The 22,744-nt window shown below is 41.4% G+C and overlaps 2 protein-coding genes across 3 annotated transcripts; one reads left to right on the forward strand and one right to left on the reverse strand.

Moving 5' to 3' along the window:
* The first annotated feature begins 1,693 nt into the window (after positions 1–1,693).
* Positions 1,694–12,407, forward strand: wdr44 (WD repeat domain 44). 2 transcript variants are annotated; one of them, XM_083986827.1, is made up of 21 exons: positions 1,694–2,225; positions 3,116–3,149; positions 5,096–5,179; positions 5,555–6,164; positions 6,540–6,599; positions 6,737–6,885; positions 7,008–7,103; positions 7,234–7,370; positions 7,956–8,039; positions 8,140–8,246; positions 8,664–8,815; positions 8,923–9,061; positions 9,170–9,234; positions 9,366–9,482; positions 9,586–9,708; positions 9,807–9,998; positions 10,107–10,208; positions 10,319–10,434; positions 10,573–10,700; positions 11,202–11,336; positions 11,425–12,407. In XM_083986827.1, the coding sequence occupies exons 1-21, from the start codon at positions 2,149–2,151 to the stop codon at positions 11,511–11,513; spliced, it is 2,796 nt and encodes a 931-aa protein (XP_083842953.1). In that variant the 5' UTR covers positions 1,694–2,148; the 3' UTR covers positions 11,514–12,407. The 2 variants fall into 2 exon arrangements, with proteins under 2 accessions (XP_083842953.1, XP_083842954.1); XM_083986828.1 differs by lacking the exon at positions 6,540–6,599.
* A 28-nt stretch (positions 12,408–12,435) lies between these two features.
* LOC310997169 (U2 snRNP-associated SURP motif-containing protein) lies at positions 12,436–22,622 on the reverse strand. Its single transcript, XM_083986829.1, has 24 exons — positions 22,497–22,622; positions 21,399–21,483; positions 21,203–21,314; positions 20,775–20,884; positions 20,041–20,108; positions 19,826–19,941; positions 19,675–19,739; positions 19,425–19,590; positions 19,132–19,331; positions 18,428–18,471; positions 17,071–17,175; positions 16,916–16,982; positions 16,628–16,797; positions 16,373–16,535; positions 16,197–16,276; positions 16,014–16,101; positions 15,775–15,903; positions 15,450–15,639; positions 14,869–14,949; positions 14,723–14,786; positions 14,467–14,617; positions 13,998–14,108; positions 12,955–13,121; positions 12,436–12,856 (listed from the first exon to the last, which is right to left on the reverse strand). The coding sequence occupies exons 2-24, from the start codon at positions 21,474–21,476 to the stop codon at positions 12,736–12,738; spliced, it is 2,646 nt and encodes an 881-aa protein (XP_083842955.1). The 5' UTR covers positions 21,477–21,483; positions 22,497–22,622; the 3' UTR covers positions 12,436–12,735.
* Between the last annotated feature and the right edge of the window lie 122 nt (positions 22,623–22,744).

Here is a 22,744-nt window from a genome sequence, read left to right on the forward strand (position 1 = left end):
TGTGTGGGCCAGAGCCATGTGGGCAAAGACGGTTTATAAACTGCTCTTCCCGGACCACGTGATGATTCAAGGACCCTCGGAAAGTGGAGGATCCGCCTCCCAAACTGGGAAATTACAGTGCAGCAGCAGCGGCATTACACACAGTTAAGATAACAACATAGGATAAGAATATAAAGAACAATCTATGCATAATAAAATAGCAATAGCAAATAAAATGTAATGTACAAAAGTATACAACAAATTGGCAGTGTTGATTTTAAGTAAAAAATTTTTGCCAAATGTAACTGTGTGTAGAAAATAAAGTGCGCAGTGACTGTAAGTTATGACCAGAGCGTTTTAGCTGTTTATTATACAGTATGATGGCATGTGGCAGGAAATATTGTATCTGTCACTTCGACAGCGGAGCGGATAGTACAATCCCGCATAATACAATTATTTCTGTAAAACATGTGCAAGCATTGCATCGATGCTATGCTCGGTTTTTAGAGGGTTTTATGACATGTAGACATAAAATTGTTATGGCAGAAGTATGCCTCTCACTCACAACATACAGTGCATGTGCAATATAGTCCAGGCAATTTAGCTCATTTTGGACCCCAAAATAGAACTAATTGTCACAGAAGGTTTTTCACCATACATCATTTCTATGAGGTGTCTAGAACAACATACTAAAAGTCCTAAGAAATCCTAGTTGGGGAAATATGTTTAATTTGCATCATTATTTACTGTATATAAAGTCTATGGTGCCGACAACAATACACCCCAATGGGGCTATTTTTCTCCTTTACTCCTATCACAATGAAACTTTACATGATGAAAGTATCCATGAAATGTAACATTTTTTGTATTACAAGTTTCTTTGAAAATGAATTTGAATATGCAAATGAGCCTTACACTAATCAAATATGCCCAAAATACACCCGAATAGGCTTCTTTTTTTCCTTTACTCCTACCACAATGAAACTTTACACAATGAAAGTAGACATTAAAAGTAAAATGTTTTGTATTACAAGTTTCTTGGAAAAGGAATTTGAATATGCAAATGAGCAATACACTAATGGAATATGCCCAAAATACACCCGGATAGGCTTATTTTCTCTGTCGTAAAACGCTATTTTGCCTGGACTAATATATTGTGGAAGTTAGTGCAACACTTGTCTCTTGTGTGTTTTTTATTCTGTGTAGCACTTAAAGCACCTTCAGCTGCAGCTTTTTAATCTCGTTGTGTCCAGGTGACTATGCAATAACAATAAAAGTATCTATCTATCTATCTATCTATCTATCTATCTATCTATCTATCTATCTATCTATCTATCTATCTATCTATCTATCTATCTATCTATCTATCTATCTATCTATCTATCTATCTATCTATCTATCTATCTTTTCCTCAAAGATCCAGTAATTTCAGTTTTTAGATTTTAATCTATGGTTGTTGTTTCTCCAGCCTCAGAAAAACACTGTAGTCTGTAGTGTGTTTTCTCGATATGCAATGCAAAGCTCTCTCTTGTGCATCCCATGCCAGCCCATCCCATGGATGTATTATATTAACGGCCCATCCCCAGTTTGCTCCGTACACCCTGGTACACCTTGGATCATCGGTAGCGGGCGGTCTCGACGCTAAATCCTGCCCGGCTGCCGTAACAGTGAAACCGAAGAAGAAGCGGTGTCTGCGCCCCGCCCTTTGACTCAACCTGCCTGAGATGTATTTTTTGTGGGGCTGTTTTGTTTATGACGCGGTCCACTGGCTCCGGGAGCCTGACAGCTGATCAAGTGTATGCTGATGTGGAAAAAGGCGCTTTAGATGTCTGCGTTGGTGGAGTAGCGTAATGTGCCGCGAATGAGACAGATTTTAAAAACAGGAGTTGAAAGCGCTTGTTAGCTTTCCGTGTCGCTCCATCGAACAACCAGATTACATTGGTTAGCAGCCTAGCAATCGGCTAGCATACTTAGTTTGACGTTATGGCGTGACGTTGGACTGGAAAGGTTGTTTGACGACGTCTGGGCCAAGCAATTAATATCATAATATCACCGCCGAGTGGGCAGTATATAGAGAAACAAGCACATATGTGCAAGGCTGAAGTCTTTCGCAGGTTCGGCTTTTAGACAGCTGTCTGAAACTAGCCAGCGAGCTACATTCACGTTAGCATGGCGTCAGATACAAGTGACACCGAGGAATTTTATGATGCTCCAGAGGACGTCAATTTCACGCCATCTCCGAAAGTGTAAGGAAACACATTTTGTCATAATGTATTTTGAAAAGAGTGGCTTTTGCTGTTTTAATCCCGAATGCAAAACCTAGCAAAGTGCCTCCCAAAAACTTAGCATGGACGAGCTAGCTAACTGGTAGCAACAACAACATCACAAATGCGAAAATTATCATTTGTATAGATGATTAGGTTAATTGCTTTAAGGGGTTTTGGTTGAAATAAATGTCCAGTCAACTTTTTAACAATTTAAATGTGTTAGTGCAGTGTCACACAGTATGCCAGTTGTCCAGCTGTTTGACAGGGCAGGGAGACTCTGCCCAACATACAAGTCACATGATGTTATTCCTGTGATCTCGGGACTGTAGGATGATGTTTGTTTGTCGGAACAAGTTCCCGTGAAAGCTGAAGCCAAGATGCAAATCCAACAGTTTCCATCCAAACACGTTGTGTGTTGCAACACCAAAAGAAAAGAAAAGAAATGACAGTAATGACTGTCATGGTGGGAGTGTTGGGATTTTGGCTGGTGTGTGTATAACAATCTGGATCAACCAGTTACAAACAAAGTTAGGAAATGCAGCCAATTTATGAAGGCTCAATGTGAGAAAATACGACTGCCTGCACATGTTTGATTTTTATATCTTTCTTAGATTTTGAAAATCTCAAAGGGAAAACAAAAGATGGAGGTCACTCTGTATTGTGTAATCTGACATGGTTTTAATCATTAATCATTGACAACACAAGACAAAGCATTTTTCAGCCTGAAGTAAAACCTGATTTAGAAACGAGTTGGGGATAGAATCATAATAACTTTGCTTTTGAGTCAGATTTGTTTTCATGTCCTTGTATTTTAAACATTGACCGTCATTCCGGTTTTGAGCCATGTCCCCTTGTGTTTTTTTTTTTAGGTCACCTGCAAAGTTTGTCATTCCTTCGCCTAAGGTATGTTTATTTAAACCCAGGCACTGTTAAAACAAGGCAGCATGTGTTGTGCTGAGTTGCTATCAGAAGTAATCCCAGCATTACTTTGACTGTAAGCAAGGCTTGAAAACGCATTTTAGTAAGCTTATACACTGGGTTGTAAGTGAGTAAAATTATCAAAGTTTGATCATGTTGAAATCCATTCAAACCCTTTAGAGAATCTGTTGCAGTCATTTTTATCAGATAAATGTGACTTTATTTTCAACAGATAGCCCCTTGAGATGTACCATATATTTTCAAGGAGGTCCTTATTACCAACAAAAATACAAAACAAGAGTACAGTCATCATGAGGACAATATCATAATAGAAAGTGAACACAAAACATGATACAATATAGAGATGCAGATGCCCATTCACACACACTTGCACACTACAATGCTCCACCTATCCTAGCTACTGTTGTGGAAATTCTTAACGGTTTGCTGTTGGTGAATAATGAAATACAGACTTCTGCCGGCCGATACGTTTTTATTTCCTTGCAAGGAAATGTCAGTACTCCTCACCCGAGCATGGTTGGTAAAGGGATTTATACCTGAGTCCCCAAAGAAATTTAAATCAAAAGCAACTGGACTTGGTTATTTGTCTAGGAAGACGTTTCACCTCTCATCCAAGAGGCTTCATCAGTTCATGTACACATCTGACCAGGGTGGGACTGGTCCAACTATCTGGTGTGGAGGTCCAGGTATTTAACCACACCAGATAGTTGGACCAGTCCCAGCCTGGTCAGATGTGTACATGAACTGATGAAGCCTCTTGGATGAGAGGTGAAACGTCTTCCTAGACAAATAACAAAGTCCAGTTGCTTTTGATTTAAATTTCTTTGGGGATAAAGATGACCTGGACAAATGAGAATATTCACAGGCATTTATACCTGAGGAAAATCCCTTTGTCTGCTGCAGGGGTTCAACCCCATACCAGGGAGTGTTTTCATACCCTTTTGTCTGATGCAGGTAACGGCACCGACTCCCGAGTGTTTCACACCTGGGCTATCCTGCAGGGTTTTGTTTCTAAGTGGCAAGTTAAGAGGACTAGACATTAAAACACAAATGGTTAAGAAACAAAAGGAGACCTGATTGCAGGGTGTAGGGACATCTCAAGTGATTGAAACATAGAAAGATTGAAAATTACCATTAACCCCCCCCCCCCCCTCAATCTTGGGCTTAAAGAAATGTAGATATCTGACCAGATTCAAATGTCAGTGCTAAGGTGGGAGTGAATTTACTTGTACAAAACACTGAAGTGTTTGACTCTGTAGAGGCAAATGCAGTGTTTATTGAAGCTCTCCTTGAAGCTGCACTATCTTGATGTTTCCTGACAGTCTCTTAAGTTGCAGTCACTTAACGCAGCTTGTTCAGTAATGAGTCATTGACTGCAAATATTCAGCCAAATATTTGTGATGATGCTTGCCGTCACTGATTTGCCAGTGCTGCCTTCCTGACAGCTAGGGAAATGCAAATGACATGGAAATAGATCATCTGTTTTTCTTTTCCTCTGCCTGCCCTTCCCACAGACGGTTACAACTGAAATTCAAATTAGACTCATGAGAGATTGCAAATGAGATCTACGCTACAGTTAGCTGATATTGGAAAGAACCCAGGAGTTGCTTGCTTGCTCACTGACTGGCATTATCCATACACCTAAATCACAATCAGAGTGCGGAAAACATTGAAGTGGAAGCAAAAAGGAAGCTAAATCATGGAATAGCGTTTAATGCATTAATAAAATCTGTATAAGACCTTGAAATGGACTTAAGAATACACTCACCTTCATGATAAGCAGACTGCAGACCAATTAAAGTTCGCTAGATTGGAGAACTAGAGTTTTAAAGGAAGTGTGTCCATTAGCCATGCACTCTGAGGAGTCTATGTATTGTAGTTAAAATTGTTCTATATTATCTTTTGAACAGCTTTTGCAGAAATCAGTTAATGCTGCGCAAGAGGTGAACTGCGGAGCGGCCACATCTGAGACTCAGCAAGATGATTCCCTACAAGTAATGGTTTTCTCTTTTATTGCACAGTGTCCCACAGGAGATTACTGACTCACTGGAAAAAAATGAGATGTTGCATTTTTATCATATTCTTATATTTTTTATTTTGTACATGTAATTTTAAAAAGTTAGTGTGCAAATATCAGGGGTTAGAGTGAGCCCAAATCTACGATGGTGTGTTTTAGAAATGGCATTTCCTGCAGTGTGTTCTGTATTGTCCAGACTCCATGTAGGTGTCATGTGTTACAATGTGTTACATGCTGTGAAAAGAAACAGAAACAGAACATGTACAGACAAAAAAAACATTTCTTAGCTGAGCCAGACATCATAGGTGCTGTATTGTTGAGTTACATAACGGTTATTTTCTCTTCCTCACAGATCATTGATAGCATCATAGAGGAGAGTCAAAAGGGAAGCACTGGGGATGTTGGTGAAGTGGCTCAGCTGCTAGATCAGCTACATGTTGATGTAAGAGAAGAGCCAGAGCTAAAGGAAGAGAATAATGCTCAGGAAGTTCCTGTGGAGGCAGCAGCGCCAGCTGTCGAACCGCAGCTCGTTGAGAGGCAAGAGGAACAACAGGAAAGTGCAGCGACGAACGGAGCTCCTGCTCCTGAACCCTTAGATCTCCCTGGGCAGTCGGCTGGGTCACAAGAACATGTTCAGCCCCCGGACATCACCAGCACCATAGGGCAGAGTCAGTCGTTTGTAGCGGTCGTGGTAGCAGAGGGCGAGCAGGAGCAGAGGCCCGCAGACATCTTAGACCAGGTCCCACTCACAGACAGGCAGTCTGACTCTGACTCCTCTGGGCCTACGAAACCTCCACGTCAATTCACAGTGGAGCCAGACATTGTAGCCAGCACCAAGAAGCCTCCGCCTGTACGCCCACCACCTCCCAGTGGAGGTCCTCCACCGAGACCGCCTCCCCCGTCTTGGCAGGGTCTGCCTTCGAAGAAGTCTCAAGAGTGTCTGAGGCCAAGTGGACTGGAAGGTAGAGAAAACATCATTACTGGATTAGTAAATGTTTGACATTTCTCTAAAGTGCTGCCTTAAGAGCAATAACTTTTTCAACATTCCAATTATAAGCATTGATCTGAGGCATCGCAGATCGTTGGAGAATGGATGATAGCCTGTAACCACCAAGTGTATATAGTGTTTTAGATTAAGGATGAATATCTTAAAACACCATGAATAGTGAGTGGACAGAAAGATAGATGGTAACACCCACTGTTGTTCAGACTGGTATCATATTGGAAAGTAGAAGTGTTTCAGAGTTATTCTGTCATCTCAAATCCCTTGTTATAGACAATCATCATGGTATAGCTGTCTAATGTTTTGTAACCATTTCCAAATATGTATTTCAAAGAATTAGGAGAACAGCTCCCAGCATCCCCTTCTCTGCAGGGAGGGTTTAACTTAACAGAGGGCAAGTATCTAGGCAGAATGTCTGAAATGAAAGTGCTTTATCATCTGCGATGTGTATCAGCTAAATGCATGCAAAGCAGACAGAACAGATAGCCAGTTTTTAAATGGCGTGTTGTGTGCTGTTGTGTAATCGCTCAGTGTCTGCGGGCTGTGCAGTCGGTGGTGAGGCTCTGGAGCCGTCGGGCCTGGTGTCTCCCAGCAGCACAGTGAGGAGTTTAACCAAAGAGCTGCAGCATTCCTTAGATCTGGCCAGTGCCACCAGTGGGGACAAGGTGGTGACGGCACAGGTGAGTCATATCGACCTCCTTTTTGTTTTTGTTCATTCATTACTGTTTAAAATAACATATGATGTAGCAGTTTTCTTATCTGCTACACCACTGCACAATTTCTTGCTTTGTGTTTTTGTTAGGAAAATGAGGATGAACAGGCATCATCTCAGAGCGGAGGACAAACTCCAGGCCCTCAGCGTCCGCGCTCCAACTCCGGTAGAGAACTGACAGATGAAGTAAGAGTCCTGCTTCTTTCTATTGCCTTTTCATCAGTTTGAATCCAAGCCATAACCCAGCCTCTTGCACATTCCTTTCCCCTCAACTTTCTATGTGGCACACATGCATTTATGTGTTATCTTACAACAGGAAATCCTGGCAAGTGTGATGATCAAGAATCTGGACACTGGCGAAGAGATCCCACTAATCCAGGCAGAAGAGAAACTTCCTGCTGGGATTAACCCTCTCACTCTGCACATCATGAGGAGGACCAAGGAGTATATTGCGTAAGAATATACAAATATTCAGTATAAGCTGCAGAATTGATTAATTTAACGGGCACAGGAAGTTAGTACTATCTCCCCTATACATAAAGTACTTTATGAGAATGCATTTGGAAGAATCATTTGCTCTAATCTACCACAAACACTGATTCATGCATTGGAAACAATAACAATCTACACAAAAACAGCCACAAATTGGACAAAACAAACATTCACTGACCATGGACTCGCATCAGCATACGGACAGGAGAGAAAGCAAGCTGTGGTAATTAATTTCAAATGACTTGAGCAACAGACATTTAATTGACAAGAAGCAACGGTGACATTGCAAAACTAGTGCTTTGTCCAGTAGGTACTACATACTGAACAGAATAAAAAGTCACCGGTGGACAGAATAAATTGAATCCAGACAACTAACCCTCAAATCAAGCTTCCATGGAAGAAGCATGCCAATGATCTTGTCTGAGGCAGATTTGTAGATGAATAAAACATTTTCCCACTGTGAAAATCCTTCTTAAGCCTCATCATGTAAAAACAAATGGTACATTTTCTAAGGGAAGTTGATTTGTTATATATTTCCCCTCGCAGGAATGATGCAGCACAGTCAGATGATGATGAAAAGCCTCAGGCACCGCTGACGGACACAGACGGAGGAAAACTGAAGCAGAAAACGTAAAGATTAATGGCCTCCTGTTGTCTGTTAATGGGAATTGATTCCCCTCGCCCTCAGCACAAGATCTTCCATAAATATATTTAATTTGTTTCTGACCAGAACCCAGTTAAAGAAATTCCTGGGCAAGTCTGTGAAGAAGGCCAAGCATTTCGCTGAGGAGTATGGAGAGAAGGCAGTCAACAAAGTGAAAAGTGTGCGTGATGAAGGTAAAAGAGCACAATCATTTAAAGCTTCTTATACTTCTTTAAACTGCATTTTACAGGATATTGATTAATATTGGCCTTAAAAATGTCTCAGACATATTACAATTACAAAATTCCTAATGGGATGTTTTGATTTCTTTGCATAAATCAAAGTACAATCTGTTGCAGACAGCACATACAAGTGTAGGCAGGTTGGCATTTGTAAATGCGAGTAATGAGAATTGTTCATAAATGGAAACAGCCAAACATGTTGATCTTAGATCTTGAACCAGCTCTACATGATCACATGAAAAACGGCAGAGCAGCAGTTAAATTTCTGAACTGCTACAGTGCCAGCACAGGCTTATGAAATATTAATGCTCCTCATGGCGAGATGGTTTTGATGATCTTAGTTACACTTTTTGTTTTGTTTGGCCTCAGTTTTCCACACCGATCAGGACGATCCATCATCAAGTGATGATGAGGGCATGCCTTACACCCGGCCCGCCAAGTTCAAGGCAGCGCACAGTTTCAAGGGTCCCTTTGACTTTGACCAGATTAAAGTTGTGCAGGACCTGAGTGGAGAACACACGGTAAGATGGTCTCAGGTTTGGATTTTTTTTGTTCTTTCTATCTTTTGTTAATGTTCAAGAGACGATGTGCACCAATCATTGCTTGTGTTACGCCATCTCTTTCTCAGGGGGCTGTTTGGACGATGAAGTTCTCCCACTGTGGGAGGCTGCTGGCAACCGCAGGCCAGGATAATGTAGTTCGCATCTGGGTCTTGAAGACTGCCTTTGACTACTTCAATAACATGAGATTAAAATACAACACTGAAGGTATCGTCACAAGGCATCTCTGATTTTTTTTCGTTGTGTGATAATTTGTTTTAATTTTTAGACCAACTTTGGCTGCAACAAGATTCGTTTTTGTTTTTTCTTCTCCAGGTCGAGTTTCACCGTCTCCGTCTCAGGAAAGTTTATGCTCCTCTAAATCTGACACTGATTATGGGGTGAGTAAAACTAAAAAACACATTTGATTTAAGGATTGTTTAGGTATTCCTGAAAATATTATAATATTGTAAGGTTTATTTGAGGTTCCTTTATTCAGAGATTGTACTTACTTCAGATTTTACTCTTACAGGCAAGTTGCGCTCCAGAGGATCCGGATACAGAAGATAGGAATGCACCTTTCCGTCAAGTCCCCTTCTGCAAGTACAAGGGTCATACAGCTGATTTGCTGGACTTGTCATGGTCTAAGGTGACGATCTTCATCTTTTTGTCCCTGATCTTCCCATTAGTTATGTCTGCAGGATGTGTTTTTATCTCTTGTTCTCACCTTATCTATTTTTGTCTCGATCTAGAACTTTTTCCTGCTCTCATCTTCCATGGATAAAACTGTCAGGTTATGGCACATATCCAGGAGAGAGTGTCTTTGCTGCTTTCAGCACATTGATTTTGTAACAGCTATCGCTTTTCATCCCAGAGTAAGTTGAATCACCTTGCATTACTTGCCTCAGCACAAATCACGAGACTATTCATCCTGACTATCAGAACATAGTAACACTCACTTCTTGTTTTGTAGGATGACAGATACTTCTTAAGCGGCTCTCTGGATGGAAAGCTCCGGCTCTGGAACATTCCTGACAAGAAGGTGGCGCTGTGGAACGAGGTGGATGGTCAGACACGCCTCATCACCGCCGCCAACTTCTGCCAAAATGGGAAATATGCCGTCATTGGCACCTATGATGGCCGATGCATCTTTTATGACACAGAGGTAACTAACTAGTCAAGCTACTGTTCCATTATAATAGAAGTTCTTTTGAGCTCTTATTAGCATTGTAGTATTAATTCCATGTTTTTTTTTCTTTTGCACATTAATTAGCGCCTGAAATACCACACACAAATTCATGTGAGGTCCACGAGAGGCAGGAACAAAGTTGGACGCAAAATCACTGGCATTGAACCTCTACCTGGAGAGAATAAGGTAACGTCTGGTTTCTAGTCCAAATACACATGAAGTGTGTTTGATGTTCCTGTAATAAGGTTTTTCAGAGAGATTTCTGAAGTGACACATTCCCTCTTTCCCCTGAACAGATTCTGGTAACCTCAAATGATTCCCGCATCCGCCTGTATGACCTAAGGGACTTGTCTCTGTCCATGAAATACAAAGGTTACGTGAACAGCAGCAGTCAGATCAAAGCGAGCTTCAGGTGGGGAAGCTTCCCTCTCACGCAGTTTTGACATTAGTATTGTGATCTAACATCGGTAACATTTACTATAGTAACATTCGGACTTGTTTATATGTTGTGCTACTAATTCTGGTTCGTTGTGGGATTGTCTCCCTACAGCCATGACTACTCCTTCATAGTCAGTGGCTCAGAGGACAAGTACGTGTACATCTGGAGCACTTACCACGACCTGAGCAAGTTCACATCTGTACGACGAGATCGCAATGACTTCTGGGAAGGGATTAAAGGTAACTGTTTATAGTGCTAAAGCCAAAAACTAGGTGGGTTTACATGGACAGTTTTAAACGGTTCAAATAGGTTTGGGAGACCAAACCGAGTGAAAATACTTCATATAAACACCTCAAACCGTCTCATGTATACCTTGAAACGAGTTGATTTCTGGCTGCGTTTGTTCTGCACATGCTCAGGACTTGGCGTACGAACGCACGCTTCAGCACGCACGAGTCGTGCCTGGCTGCCACTCAAGCGAAAATGTCAAGCAAGAAATCCACCGCCCCAAGATGGAAGTTCGAAACATTTGTTTTTCGTTGGCGCATGTAAACATCCAACCAGTTTACTTTGTAACCCATGTATACGCTCAAGCTGAAATCTTCAAACAGATTAATTTGAATCAAACCTATTTGAAACTGACCATGTAAACCCACCTACTGTTTCAATACAATTAGCTATCTAATAAATGGATTGTCCTTGTTCCATCTGTTACTAAAGCCTCACATTTTGTCTTGCAGCACACAATGCCGTGGTCACCTCAGCCATTTTTGCACCCCACCCAGCCCTTATTGTTCCACAAGAAACTGGGGCAGAGAAACCAGAAGCAGAGTGTAAGAGCCTGGACTCCACAGATTCAGAAACCATACCCTCAGGTAAATTTACTTGTACTCATCCTTGTACAGCTCTCCTGACACCAAAATGTGTCGTCCCAGTGCTATAAAAATGTACCGTACTTCGCAGGTGCCCTCAAGACAGATCATACAGAGGTTCTTCTCTCCGCGGACTTCACTGGAGCCATCAAGGTTTTTATCAACGTGAAAAAGTACTGAGCGTGTCGGAGGTAATCAGATCTTCACCTCCAGGCCTGTTCGTTTGGACATTGGTCCTGAGGACAAAGGACAGTACATCTGGAGTCATCCACGGTCACCCAAATACATAATGGTTATTGCTCTAAGGCAAAGAGCTGACTGTAGCTTTTTCAGGATAATAGGGACCTTAAAATAGAGAGAAGAGGGAACGGGTGTAAGGAATGGACTCTACAAAGCAGAACACGATGTGATTCCCTGTCACATTATTATTTTTTATCTTTAATACCAAGCAACTGTGAATGGTTTGGCATCAAGGCGAAAAAAAGAAGAGCTCAGAAATGCCAAGCGTGTCTGGTCTGAGCAGAAACTTAATCCGTTCAGATGTGTACTGTATGTCAAGCTACAAGGCCATTTGTAACAGTTTGGGCATTACTAGTTTGTTTTGCTCCCACATTTCAGAAAAATTACATTAACTTCAAAAAGTGCAAGACACTGTCCTAATGTCAGTCACAGATTTTAATGTGTCTTGTGTAAAAAGGTGTAACCATTTGTCTTGAACGCAGAGCTGGTTTTAAATGTCATTTACAAACTGTTTGTGCCTACGAAATCTAGATCGCTTTTCTAAATTCAAGTCCTCGAGCTTTCCTCTCTTAAATATATCCAACATTTCAGCAGAAGACAGCAACTATGTGGTACACGAAATCTGTAAACGGTTACTAATGAGTAGGGCTGGGTATCTTCGATTTTTCAGACACAGTACTGGCTCTTAAGTACTTTTGATACATTTCTTTGATCAACGAAAGCACATTTCATTACCCAAAATAGTATTGTAAATTTACTGTGTAACGTTGCATACTTACTGCTTTTGTAAACAGAACCAAATGATGCTCTATGACTTTCCTCAATAAAAATCAACACAAATGCTTTTTTTCTCTGATATTGGCCCCCGTCAATCATCGTGTCCTCCACACAAAATCATCACCAACAGGTATTTATTTAGTGTCAGAACTTTGCAGCAACATTTCTGGTTATGGTTTTAAAAACAAACATTAAAACAAAAATATATTTAATTAGTTACAGTGTTCAAACTTCATCATACAAAAGAGTGCTGAATCTTGCATGGCTAGTTTACGTTGGGACCAGGAGAGCAGATGTCAGTCTGTACAGAGCACTGCAGGAGTGCGTTGTTGTCTAACCCATGGACACCAGCAAGCTAATGAATGACAAGGTCCAGAGCTGAGAGTCAATGTTTGCTCTTCTTTGTCTTCTTATGGGAGCGGTGCGGTGATCGTGACCTCGACTTCCTTGTTTTCCGCTCTGGAGACGGTGATCGGGAACGTTTGGACCATTTGGGTGACCTTGTCCTGTTAAATGAGTAGAACATATGATAACAAAGTGGATTCAAGGACAACGATCTGGGTTAATGCTTTGGTGCCTTACAAAAACATCTCATGGCACTTGCCTCAAGGGAGAGATGCTCCCTGATCTTCGTGTGTGGTCGTCAGGATCTCTACTTCGTCCCTGTTTTCTGTCCCCGTCTTCACTTCTTTTGCTCCTTCTGTCCTCCTTTGACTTGTCTTTGGATTTTGATGTCGATCTCTCACTCTTTTCTTCATCTTTGTCAAATTCCTAAACAGGGTAGATACATACCAATGCTGTCACATATTGGCTTCAAAGAACAGGCTTGTGAAACACAAACCCTCGGTTCACGCTCATTATCTTGCAGACTGTCCACAAGGGGGAGCTGTTTGGTCAATGTCACACCAATTCAACAAGCGTAACTGTTCCCACCTATATCTATGGAAGATTAAAGACTATATACCTGCAAATATATGTATATTAACAAAGTCACAGTTTGTTGTAAAAGCTCTTTTCTTTCTCACTCAGACGTCCAGCCTTCAGTTAAATTTGCTGTGAACATCTTTGCAAACCCCTCACGTTTGCTTTTCTGGACAAGTTCTCTAAAATGAACCATTAGAAAACAACACAGGAAGATGCTTAAATTATTGTAAGCTCTGACATTTATATTCAACAAACTACACTACAGTAAACAAAAAGAGAGAATTAAGTGTGCACAGGCAGTCTGCAGACCTGAAACCACAATGGCTGTGGCTGTGTAGTTTCACATTAACTGTGTCTGCTTTTGAGTGCTCTACGTCACTAACAATGTTTTATTGCCACCGTTAAGTGGACATTTTGACCTTATTACTGAAGAAGCCTTTTGAATGAGAGGTGAAACATCTTCAAGAAATTGAAAATAAGTTACACTTGAAGACTACGATGACCTGGACGACTAAAAACACACAGAAAAAACTGTTTTATATGGTGCCAAATGATATTCAAACATACTGATCTAATAATCACTTTTGAAAATGTTGTCCCGATATTGGTCACAATTAAAGGAGACTGATGATAGTTCCGAAACGTCCTATTGATGTAAAGGGTAAAATAAGACATGCAATGTGAATCCAAAACTTTGCTAATTAAAGTTGTCCAGTAGCTCACCTTCTGAAGCAGTTTGTTTCTGTATTGCTCCACTTGTTGTTGGATGCTCATTCCAGACTTCTTCATCCTTTTTCCAGATTCCAGCTCATCTTGGATCTTCATAACTTTGACCTGTGTCACATTTTCATAACAGTTGAAGATAAATGGAAACAGCAAATTATATTCTAATGTAAATCGGTGTGGAGGAATGCAAATGTGTCCATACAGTTATGGCTCTAATTGTTCTGTTCAACCAGTGATATTTAAAAATCATAAGAGCACTACATGTTAAAAGCAACTTTCTCACTAGATTATACACTGTATATTTCTGGTAAGACAGGATATTGAGGTGAGTGTGGTGAGGTGAAACATTCAAAAGTGGATCGTCAGAACCGCAGGATGACAACCACACTCTTTCAAACGTCGTTTTAAGCTAACCCAACCCAGATCAAGCTTGATAAAGACGTTTCTTAAAAAGATGTGCTCTTGCCTCCAGCTCTCTCAGCCTCTTCCTTTTGCTCTCAGACATCTGAAAACTTCTGAGGGAGCTCTGGAAGTCTGCGCTGTCATATTTGGATGAGCTGCCGGAGTCATCACTGCTGTCACACTCCGAGTCCTCGTCTCCATCCTGGGAGTTGACGCTGTCACCGTGAGGGAGAGGAGAACGATACATTTCCATACCAGTTGACCGTTTGTGTCTACTGTGTATGCTGTTCACCAACCGGGTGTGAGGATGGTCCTCTTACCTTACATTCACTTCATCTTCACTGTCCTGCTCCGCTACAGTGTCCCACTTGGACTCTGCCTTGGCTTGAGAGAGAAAGGGGAACGATGAGCAGGATGATGGGGAGAACGGTGAAACTGATAGAGAGCACGTCTTTATCTGATTTACCTTGAGAAAACGTCCCCGTATCACTTGTCTTCTCCCACTTTGACAAAGGCACTCTGGAGAGAGGAGCACTGCCGTCATCCACTGACGGCAAAGAAGACACAGCCAGGTCAGGACAAGGACAGGTGATCAACATTATTCACAGCAAGTATCCTACAGCCCTTTCTAATCGGACTGGTTATAATGCTGATGTTTATCACTACAGTTACAGAGCTTCAACTCAAGGTCTACTTGCATTACCACAACCAAAAATAATTCAATGAAAAGCACTGTTGTATATAGAGCCATTTCGTTTCGTCCTTTAAATATTAGGACTATTCCAAGTGAAAAAGCATTTAAAAAACATGTAAAGTCACTTTTCAGACTTGACAGTTACCAGTCTTTTATGTTACAATTTTGGGAACTGTTTTTTCTTTTCCTTTCTTTTTTATTGTAACTGGATCTGTGTATTGTCGTTTTATATTGAGCTTTTTGAAAAGGACTCCAGGAGGACTAGCCGGTACAACTAACTACCGGTAAATACCAGTGCTTTCATGACTGCTAACAGGAACTGGAAACTTTTGACTTGTGGCTAAAAGACTCACAGGGCATCCCATCGATGTCATCAATGGCGGTTCCTAAAGGAACGCCATCTATGTCATCAACGGGGACTCCATCCAGAGCGTCCCAGCCCATGGGACAGCCGTCCAGGTCATCCACTGGAGCTCTGTCCAATGGTAATCCATCTATAGGAGTGTTGTCCATTGGTGCCCCATCGAGATCCACAGGTACTTCCTATAAGGAGACGCACAAGTTCACATACATTTAGGGCCATTTAGACGTATATATACAAAACACAACCAGTTTGTTAAAATGCCTTTTGAAAGAAGGCGATTCTGTCTGTAATGAGCAGATGAACCTTCAGCTCACCTCTGCTGTCTCTGTCATCTCTTCCCCTGCTTTGGCGAAGCCCAGGAAGATGTTTTGCAGGTGGATTAGATAAGGCTCAGGGTATATGGCCCAATCTTCCCATGCTCTAAAACAACTCATGACTTTTTGCTATGGAGATATGATATGACATTATTTTTATTTATATATTTATTTATTTATTTATTTATTTATTTATTCGGTAAATGTCTCAACGCAATGCAAAAGAAAGGCGTGATTACCTTGAACTGCTCAGCCTGCAGCCTGGCTTGTATGTTTTTGTGTGCTGCGTTAAGGTCTCCAAATATCTGCGTTAGCTTTGTTTCAAAACTGAGACAGAGACAGAAGCACTTTAAGACTGTCAGATGGAGAAGATACAGAGCGTGAGAAATGTGTTAAAGCTCAACCATGGGAAGGTCTCTTACTATTTACGATAATATGATGCACCCGCTACTTTGGCACACGAGTTGTGCAAGATGTCTGACACGAGATATAATCTAGCAATCTGTGGGAACAAGCACAAAAAAAATAAAAAATAAACGTGAAATAGTACACAAAGGTGTTTCCTGTACATTTGTTTATACAAAAAAATAGCACTAGCCTTCTTCTGAAGAGGCGTCTGAAGCAGAGAAAATGATTCAGTGATGTGTCCCACCACTTCCTCTGCTGCATCTGCTCGCTCCAGACAGAACAGCATGGCACTGGCAACGTCTCCTCGGCTTGGCGTGAGCTCCTTAAGCAGCGTCTCCAGTCTCTGTCTGTGCCTGAATGTAGAAGAAAAAACAGGTCAACAATTCAACGGCTTCGGTAAAGTTACAAATATAAACGTCCCTGTGCCTCCGTGAGACACACTTACTCATTTCTGAGCTGGCCTTTCTTCACCTCCTCCTCGGGGGAAGCGTCCTCCTCCACTTCTGCCCTCTCCTCACCTTTCTGCGAGTAGTTGTTTAGGACAGGTGGTCTCCACAAGGAGCCTCCGCGAAACATACGGAAATCTGTGGTTCTCCACTCCGTCGGGGGCTCTCCCTGTGGTTGGGCGTTTACACAGAGATGCACCGCAGTTTGGTTTTTCATGGAGTAAAGTAAGTTTAAACTCTTGGAGGCTGCGCTTTTTCCAAAGCATATTTTTGCTCCGAAGACATACCTGCAGGATTGAGAACAGCTTCCATCGATAGTACACGTGATCTTGGCTCTTGTTATCAAAAAGGAACCTGGGGAAATAAAGAATGAGCTCATTAAATACGTCCTTTGTAAGGTCGCTCAGGAGAACAGCACACAATGAGGTACAGAGGTGCTTACCTGTACTCTGGATTGTTTTTCTCCTTGTTCATAATTATGGCTTCAAATACAGGACCTTCACGCACCACAAACTCTATCATCCTGTGAATAAGGAATAATAGATTCCTGTGGGGGAAGAGGAAAGTATCAGAGCAGGGTTTGTGTCAAAACTCTCAATGCAAACTTGTCTCTGTCTGTCAGTTACAGCATGAGAGTATCTAATACCTCTTTACAGTGAACTGCTGGCCCGTGCAAACTGCTGGCTGACTGGCAAATTGAATGCAACTGACCTGAACAGTGTTATTACTGCATGTCAAATCATTTCCTTATTTTAAGGTAACAGCCCATAAGACATTCAGCTGTGTTAAGCTATAGAGTTACTGCCGTCTACGAGGGGTAGACACTGTGTCAGCATATTTTAATATTCCTGGGTCACTGTGCCCATGAATGGGGGTAAAAGCGATCCATCACAATGTCCACTCATGAACACTGACTTAGGTTAAAAGCCCCAATCCAAAGTTTGTGTTTAGTCATTTTACTTAAGAATCAAGTTAGTGTTTTTCACTTTAGTAAATAATATTACAGCTGCATTTCAGTGTAGCCACCCGGTTTTAAGATATGTTCTTTAGATACAATGGCCTCTCATTCCACACTTTGAGACAAAAACCTGACCAGGCCATGTTTTACACATAATGAGTCAGGTCTTTCATACTGTGGCAGAGTTGCTGTGGACTGGGGCTTCATGCCTGAGGTCTCTCTGAACTGGAGCAACATTGATCAGTATGTTCATGCAGTGTAGCGACGTATGTGTGTGATTTACCACCGCAGCTGCACGTTCATACTAATCACTCCTTTAAACTGAAACATTACTTGATTTGGTTTGAGGCACCAGCGTCCGACTACCTCTGTTATGATACTCTGACTCGGGTTAATATTAAATCTATCTGCCTTCTAGCTGTATCGGTCTGCAGTGTCTCAGCCAACCCAAGGGAAACCCAGGGCTTAGATGTTGGTATTAATCAATGGCTCTAACAGTCATGTACAAAATCTATCGCTAGTCACTTTTCAAAATAACACAGCCTTAAAATTATGTTGGAAGCAAAAAGAAATCTCTGAGGAATATGAGCAAACTAGAAGATAAAATACAAGTGTCTATAAGAAAAGAATACTATGCACAATCGTTTTATAGAAATCTAAGGCCATAGGGACCTTTGATATCTACAATAAGAGCCTCCAGCCTCCGGCTGCAAGTGTAGCACCACTACAAAGAGAGTATGGATGAATGTGTATGGATATAAGAACATAGCAGCACAGCCTCTGTCCTATAACACTTGTGTTATTAACAGCTGGTCAGTCGTAGTAAGAAGAGTGTGTGTACCTTTCGGTTGGGATAACCACTTTGACTACGGCTTCGGACAGAGTCTGTTTGTGAAGTCAAATCAAATAGTGAAGATATTAAAAAGTGAGTACTCGTACAGATGAAACACTGCAGGATACATACAGCATAGAAAACCACGATAGCATTCATAGTCAGTGGAATGGAGGGGGAGGGTGACACAGCTTTATTACTCCAGTAAATCATCCTAAAATGCTTCACCATCTAAACTACCTCATTCATGTAAAAGATTTAAGAGCTGGAATGCATTAACACTTTTCACACAGACACACACAGTCAAACTGTTACTTTGAATTTGTGCATTACCATACCCCAGCATCCTGTAATATGTCACTACATGGACAAAGTGATCAATTAAATGAATGAACAAACATGCAACATAATTTTAACATGATTTCCTTTTTCTTTTGTATGAATGATTTATAATTAATTCACAGTTTTGCCTTTTAGTCATAGTATAAATAAGTCACAGCACCCACTGCAGTTTGAACTGATTGCATTTTAATTAAACATAAAAGCCAAGTGATGGATTATCTATAACAAAGGCTCATCCTCCCTTAATTTCCTCTTTTTGACATTCAGTATTTGTCACTAAAATATGAAAAGAGGCCACAGTGCCAAACTCCACATGAGAGGGGGAAAAAAACTGGTCATGCAGATATCAAAGAGAACAGTGGCGAGTTTACCTTGTCCAATTCCCCTTTGGACATGCCCAGAGGCTTGGTGAAGTCGTTGCGGAAGCGACCCCGTGGCTGAGCATTGAAGGGCAGACCAGATGGAGGTGGCGGTGTGGCCCTCACCCCCACCGGTGTGTAGAGAGGCTGAGGTGGAATACGAGCTGGTTTTCCCCATCCCAGCTTCATTTCAAAGCCCATAATCACTTTACCTAAAACACAAAACATAATCCCACAGTCACAGTCAGTGCTGACCACAAACATATAATAAAAACCAAACTGAATCAATGAGTGTTAACTTGTACCATCAAGTGCAGCCAAGGCTCTTTCTGCATCTTTCCGTGTCATGAAAGCCACAAAGGCTCTGTTGGAGGTCCTGCAGCGTTCCTCGTCAGTTCGGGGCCACATGATCTTCACACTTGCCAAGGGCCCATACTTACCAAACTCTTTGCAGAGCATCTCCTCATTCATCTGGAAAAGGATGAAACTGAACGGTGAGAAAAGAACAACCTCTCTGCTCCACTGAGCCAATCAAAGTCAGGGCGCTCCTCTCACCTTTGGGCTAATACAGCTGATGTAGAGGTTAGTGGTCGTTGGCACTGTTAGGTCGTCATACAAGGCTGTGGAAGAAAAAACAGGACTCATTTCAGTATGATTAACAGGATAACGACACTCTAATAAAACACTGATGAAAAGGGACTCTTACTTGATCGTCCTGATAATGGTATATCCAGATCTCCATATCCTCCTCCTCCGCCTCCCCCTCCTCCACCAGGGTCAGTTTTCTTCCTTTTATGTCTTTCTTCTCGCTCTTCTTGTATTCTGAATTTTTTCACATATAAAAACAAGATTATGTATCACAAAAAGCCATCGACAAATTTAACCGTAACAAGTAATCAGGTAGACTCACAAAACACTTACAGCTTAAGTTCTTCTTTAAATAATTCAAGATTACTCTTCTTCTTTTCTTCTGTCTTTCTTTTAAATATCTGTTGATGAAACAGGCAACCATTATAATCATTATTACATCATTATGCACAATATGTTGTAATCACTTAAAGGGATAGTTCAACATTTTGGCACATTGGCCCATTGCCATAATCCCTATAGTCATAGCAGTAGGTTTGTTACCTTTATTTGTCGGTGCAACCTGTTTTTAGAACAGTGGCGCAGAGCCGCGAGCTGCTCAGAGCTACGCTAGAGCTACAAGATGGAGTTGTTTTCTAGGTAAATTCATGCGAAACCGCCGATGCACATTCCCGTCAGGGGCAGTTTTTGCAGTCTCTGCATTTGCCTCGAAAACAACTCCGTCTCGTCAAGTTTGGTTATTATCTCATAGCGTGGTGAATGTGCAGGTCACAACTTGTCCACGAGAGCGTTTTGGAGTTGTTGGATTGTGTATTTGATGGGGGAAACCAAGAAATCCCATCAGCCTCTGTAGCGTAGCTCGGAGCAGCTCGCAACTCGGCTCCGCCGTTCTAAAAATAGCTTGCACCGACAATTTAAGGTAACGAACCTACTCCTAAAACTATAGGGACATTATGACAACGGTCCAATTTGCCAAAATGTTGAACTATTCCTTTAAAGTTTGCATTTCCAGTAAGTTCAGTAACTAACCAACTAACCATCACACAAACGCCCCTGTACAAACTTACAGATTTTTTGCTTTCAGCAGATGATGCTGGTGAAACATTTTGGGGCACAGGGACAAACTTTGTAGCTGGTCGATACAGCTTATTTTTCTTGACTTCTGCTGCTTCCTCCTCTGTAAAAAGAGAACAAATCCATGAACACACTTGACCATACAATCCACCAAGAGTGCAAACTGTCAGAAGGATGCTCAGTTATTGTTAATGAATGAATTTTAGTTGTGAAATATTTCACTTCTGAGTCATGTTCATATACTGTAACAATTACCCTCACTTCTCTTTTTTCCATTTTAAGGAACAAATAACTCATAATTCATCTTTTGTCCAGACAGAGGAACACAACTGATATGCTTCATATCATATCATATCATATCATATCATATCATATCATATCATAACACTCAGTTGACAGTGATGAAATCGTAGCTGCTGACCTTTAGTTGCATTCACAATCCCACCACGGACAAATGTTTTCACTCCACTCTTCTCACTGGTCTCAAATGATGCCAAGAACTCTTCAAAAACTTCAGCTGCTTTTTCCTCCTCCTGGAGGACCACACAGAGACATGGTTGGTGGCTTCTAATATGCATTTATTGTGCACAATATATACATATAGCCTATGTATGTACCTTTTTCTTGAGCACTTCTTGTTCTTTCTTTGTGAGTGTTTTGATCGGGGTGGCAGGTTTTCCCTTTCTATCTGCCATGATCAAACTGCAAAACAAAGAAATAAATACATAAATAAAAAAGACACATTGCTGTGGAATTGCTCATTTTGCAGAACTTTAATCTGGTAATCATGAATTTAAAAGACAGTGACATACAGACATTTGGAACCCGCTATATTCTATTTATTTAATATAGGACATAGCTAATCCCCCTATTTTATTATAATTCAATCCAACTCTTTCTACTACATTTATTAAACATTAACCACTTCACTCATTTAGTGATTTAATTACTACACTTCTGTTACATGCATAGCTGACTCAGAGAGGTCTGGCATCCTTTATTTATGCTCCGTGTACGAAGTGTGCATCACATAGGGGTCAGAGAGGTGCACTAAACACTCAGACACCTCCCCTGTCCTCTGGGGGGGAACAGGACACATTGTTGTCAGCTGTGTCACTTCATTTGCATCTTTAATACACCATCAGGTGGCAGATAGACAGAGAGTGAGGCAACACAGTATACAAACACAGTAGTCCATCTATTTCCACACATTTAGGGAAACCTGGGATTTGAATAACTTGCAACTTAGCTATAGCCAAACAATTACATCACATAATGTCAATAAAAATAAAAATTTGGACTTAAAATAAATACTATGGGTGCAGTTTTTGAGTCCCTTCGTGGCATAAATAGTGTAAAAGGCCTGAGCTCCACAGCAGCTCTCCCCTCTCTGCTAACGTTAGCTAACATTAATGTTTAGCTCTTTGCATTGAAAGGGGAAGCTAGTCATCCTTTAGATGAGTAACACTGAATGCACCTGTTATTTCTCCATCTACTATAACCTCATAGTCATAACACAGATGCAAACATCCCTGTCTATCCTCGTTTTCATCTGCTAGCTCCCCGGTTTGTCATAACAGCGACCACAGCTCCCGGCTAGCTAACGTAACGGTCTAATGTTGCTCCTGTGGGAACAACAACAACGCAAAGCACCGAGAGACAGACCAACACAACACGTTATTAAAACAACAACGCATGCACATACAGCTCCGTACCTTCGCTAGGACTGTAACTTACAATGTGTGTCATGCTATTGCTGCACCATTTCGGTTGCGACGACAATGGGTTTCTATCACAACATGCTAAAGAGGCGTGACATCCGACTGGAGCCGTGGAGGGAGTGAGGGAGGACGGCTGCTCCAAAATAAATGAGCCCCGACTCCGTCCTCATGCATATTCATGAGGGGGGAAATTATCTTTCATGGTAGTAAATGTCAGATTCCATGTGTGCATATAAAACAAC

The sequence above is a fragment of the Trachurus trachurus genome, assembly GCF_905171665.1.
Source record: "Trachurus trachurus genome assembly, chromosome: 14".
Taxonomy (NCBI): Eukaryota; Metazoa; Chordata; class Actinopteri; order Carangiformes; family Carangidae; genus Trachurus; species Trachurus trachurus.